General features: G+C 39.5%; 1 protein-coding gene across 1 annotated transcript in view; it reads left to right on the top strand.

The window, feature by feature from the left end:
* The first annotated feature begins 2866 nt into the window (after positions 1 to 2866).
* The window catches only part of myf6 (myogenic factor 6), a 6199-nt gene continuing 4382 nt past the window's right edge, over positions 2867 to 4683 (top strand). Inside the window, exons 1-2 of the mRNA XM_053650777.1 lie at positions 2867 to 3446; positions 4475 to 4556. Coding sequence (XP_053506752.1) covers positions 2958 to 3446; positions 4475 to 4556 — 571 coding nt within the window. The 5' untranslated portion in view covers positions 2867 to 2957. The remainder of the gene's footprint in view (positions 3447 to 4474; positions 4557 to 4683) is intronic.

The raw sequence follows: 4683 nt of genomic DNA, 5'->3' as shown, positions 1-4683 counted from the left end.
CACACACTAACGCACACTCACTATAATCACACACTCACTATAATCACACACTAACACACACTCACTATAATCACACACTAACACACACTCACTATAATCACACACTAACACACACTCATTATAATCACACACTAACGCACACTCACTATAATCACACACTAACACACACTCACTATAATCACACACTAACACACACTCATTATAATCACACACTAACACACACTCACTATAATCACACACTAACACACACACTCACTATAATCACACACTAACACACACTCGCTATAATCACACACTAACACACACACACTATAATCACACACTCACTATAATCACACACTCATTATAATCACACACTAACACACACTCACTATAATCACACACTAACACACACTCACTATAATCACACATTAACACACACTCACTATAATCACACACTAACACACACTCACTATAATCACACACTAACACACACTCACTATAATCACACACTAACACACACTCACTATAATCACACACTAACACACACTCACTATAATCACACACTCACTATAATCACACACTCATTATAATCACACACTAACACACACTCATTATAATCACACACTAACACACACTCACTATAATCACACACTAACACACACTCACTATAATCACACACTAACACACACTCATTATAATCACACACTCATTAAAGAGCTGAAACATTTCCGTCTAGTAACAGAAAGGTAAGGTTTAAGTTTTTATGTAGCTAGAGTAATTATTATGTCAATGCAAGGTCCTCACAAGGATAGTAAGACTTGTGTGTGTGTGTGTGTGTGTGTGTGTGTGTGTCTGGCTGAGGTATTGTTGTGTGTATTTATAACTCAGATGTAATGTACAGTGTTGGGGTGAAGGAAAGGACACGAGTGTTACACGTGTTACAGTATAAGTGCTTTTGAATCAGTGATGTTTCAGAAAAGGCAGTGTATTTCTGCGGAGGTGAAGCTTGAGCCAGTTCGAGCCTGTGATTAAAGCCCTCAGAATATTTCATGATGTTCTGCTATCTTCCACTATGAACAGTATGACGTAATCGTGGAGCAAGCAGATGTCATGCACTTGGCAGCTGGACGTGTTCCACATGCGAACACACTACGTCACCAAGCCTGTGATTGGTCGATACGAGCGAGGTTTGCACAACCTGGTTCACACAGGTTTCCCTAGCAGGCTAAACTAGCCATCGTCAAACCTCGGTTTGTTTAACGCTCTGTGTCTTCTTAAAAATGAAGCTTTTTTAGCACTTGTTTTAGCAAAGTTAAAACAAGAAGATCGTGAAACAAGACCTAGAGTCACATGGCACCAAACATGCAACAGGCTATAAACAACAGACACTTAGCAACTAAACAAAGACCTTAAATAGGGAAACTAATTAAAGGGAAACCCAAAACAGGACATGTGACAACGTCATGTGATCTGAAGTACTCTGATGGGGCCGATGGGTAATGAAGACCAGGGTGGCCATATCATGGGTAAAAAAAGTTCTCACATGGCATAATCTCCTTTTTTACAAGGTTCCTTTACTATATTTTGCTCTTAAATGAATAACAAACGTGTCTAACAAGCATCCATGATAATATCACAATTACATAAGGATTTGTTAAACACTTACTCATGCAGAGTGTATTTATTTTAATTCAGAATTTTCTTTCAGTGACATCACCAGTCAATATAATTGATAACATGTCGTTAAATGAGAACTTTTCTTCACCTTTCTTCTTCGTGTAAGCTTCAGGAGATTCCGATGACGCGACTTCCTGTTGAACACGTGACTTGTGACATGGAATACTCCACATATTTCATAGGGGTGAACGTGTTCAGGTAACAGGGTCTGGTGTTTGTGAGTTCGGATGAGACTAGCATGGCCTTGCTAAGACCTAAAACATGATTCAGAATGTTGATTACAATCTCTCTCTCTCTCTCTCTCTCTCTCTCTCTCTCTACCATGAGGATAGTCGTTCATCTTGGTCTCTGAGAAGTGTGTGTGTGAGGGGTTTTGAGAAGTTTCTGAGAGTTTCTGAGCTCTTGTTTAATTGTTTATGACAAGATTTCACAACTACAAAAGTCTAAATCTTCCGGCAGCTCCAAGGTGTGTCACAGTGTTGACGTTCTCAATATGGCGGACCCTGTAAAAAAGCTGTCTTAGCGGTTTGGTGCTAAATCTAACTGCTAAGTGTTCTAATTTTCTTATTAATTTACCAACACTCCTGAGGTAAATGTCACGGTGTCTTTATGTTGCTTGTATATAAAAAAAAAAACAACTAATCAGGTGTATGCTAGCAAAGTGTAATCATTTAATCAATAATTTACCAACACATCTGAGGTAAATGTTAATGTTCCTGACATTTCGGTCTTATTACTGTGTTTGTATATTGTGTGATGGTTGGTAATCGCTGATATGGTAGTAACAGTACTCCTGTTTCATCGCACCACCCTGTCACTCGGTATTACTTTTCATGTCCTTGGTGTTTTATTGATCTGAGAGGAGTGGATTGTGGGTCTGCTTTTATTTATGTATTTATGATGCTGTATGCCAACAGATTCTCTGATTCCGCAAAAAAAAAAAAAAAAAAAAGCGTAAACAAACGTGCACTGAGCATAAACGTCGATTCTGAGCTTATACGCTAAACAGCCTTGCACTCTGAGACGCACTTATTGGTACAGCATGTTACAATCAGCCGTGAAGACGATATTTAAATCGCCTGCTATATGTTCGAGACATGTTCTGGCTTTTATTAGAGGTGTTAATGTGTATTTTTTAAAGGCCCATTAAAAAAAAAACCCTGTGATGTCCTGCGACAGCTAGCATGCGGATAGGGTTTCACGCGCTATATTTAAGTCGCCTTGTGTCACCGAGCTATTTAAACGCCAACACACGGTCTTACAGTCAGTAAGTTAAGGACATCCAGGCTGAACGCACCATGATGGACCTTTTCGAGACCAATACGTATCTTTTTAACGATCTGCGCTACCTGGAAGCAGACCATGGAGCCCTGCAGCACCTGGACATGCCGGAAGTTTCTCCACTGTATCAGGAGGACGAGAGTCCTGAGTCTCCGAGCCAAGATGGCGGAGAGGAACATGTTTTCGTCCCGAAGGCCTTAAAGCCGCACTGCGACGGACAGTGTTTAATCTGGGCCTGTAAAATCTGCAAGAGGAAGTCGGGCCCGACGGACAGGCGGAAAGCGGCGACTCTGCGTGAGAGACGGAGGCTGAAGAAGATAAACGAAGCGTTCGACGCGCTGAAGAGGAAGACGGTGCCCAATCCGAACCAGAGGCTTCCCAAAGTGGAGATTTTACGCAGCGCCATCAGTTATATCGAAAAACTCCAGGACTTGTTGCACAACCTGGATGAGCAGGACAGGCTGTCAGAGGACGGGACCTTTAACAGGAACCCCAGAGAACACAACGTAAGAACCTCACAAAATTCCCAAACACCTGCTACAAAAAGCTACAACTCTGATTTAGTATCATTTATGAACATCTCATTAACACTGTCCAATCTGTACAATAAGGACATTGTTAGAAATCTGAAAAGGTACATGTTTTTGGAAATATTACAGTAAAGCCACTCCTAAGAGAGGGTATAAACTGATGAATACGTAGGAATAGTTTAAACAAAAAAACCCCAGAAAGAATATAGAACAAGAGAAGGGAGATTTAATAAAAATACTTAATAAAAAGTTTTTATTGATTGATTGTCTTTTCAAAACTCCAACACTTCATTATCACAAAAATAGTAATAATAGTTATGTAGCAATAAACGTATCAAGATAATCTAGTAACGTATGAGTAACAATAAAGAAGCAATAACACATTTATTATCGCAATAAGTGATCAGGTATTTATTAAATAATGAAAATAATACTTAAAATAAAACGTTAATACGGACTTTCCAAAGCTAAAGGACAATTTCATGTAGGAATTGTTAAAAACAAGAAATTACGACAAAGTAAGTCGTAAGAAGTGCTAATCTTGAGGTTTATTACTCTCATTTGGCCAACTCCCTTATCATTTATGTCATTTATACATCTGAGCAGGTGAGGGTTAAGGGCCTCGTTCTAGGGCCCTGCAGCGGCAGCTTGGCGGTGCTGGGGTTCGAACTCACGACCTTCCAGTTGGTAGTAACGTCTTACCCACTAAGCGACCACTGCCTCAGTTATAATCTATAACGTTATAATGATTTAAAAAGAAAGACAATGTTTCTTGGAGGAAAGAATTGATACAAATCTGCTTTGTTTGTACAGAATCTCCTACAGCATGTCCTCCTCAAACCACTGTTCTCACTGGGACATTTCGTTATGATGATCACAAGCGTAATTTAAACAAATATCGAAATAATCTTAGCAAAGCCCTTACTGGTCATGCTCTAGAGTGAATGTTTTATCCCGTTAACAGAATGAAACGGTTGGAACTGAAATGATTTTTGTGTATTTAGGTGGTTAACGGTGAGTATCGATGGAAAAGCACATGGCAGGGAAACTCAGATCATTCCAGTGCAGAGTCGTCTTATAGAGAAGGTTTGTACAATCAGTTTTACTCTTCTCTAAATGTACTGTGTTATAGAACGTGATACAACGTGATGACATAATTACGTAACGGAACACAATGACATAATGGTAGAACGTGATGACATGAGGGTATGAT

The sequence above is a fragment of the Ictalurus furcatus genome, chromosome 19 (assembly GCF_023375685.1).
Source record: "Ictalurus furcatus strain D&B chromosome 19, Billie_1.0, whole genome shotgun sequence".
NCBI classification, from domain to species: domain Eukaryota; kingdom Metazoa; phylum Chordata; class Actinopteri; order Siluriformes; family Ictaluridae; genus Ictalurus; species Ictalurus furcatus.
This window is presented reverse-complemented; position numbering and strand designations above follow the sequence as displayed.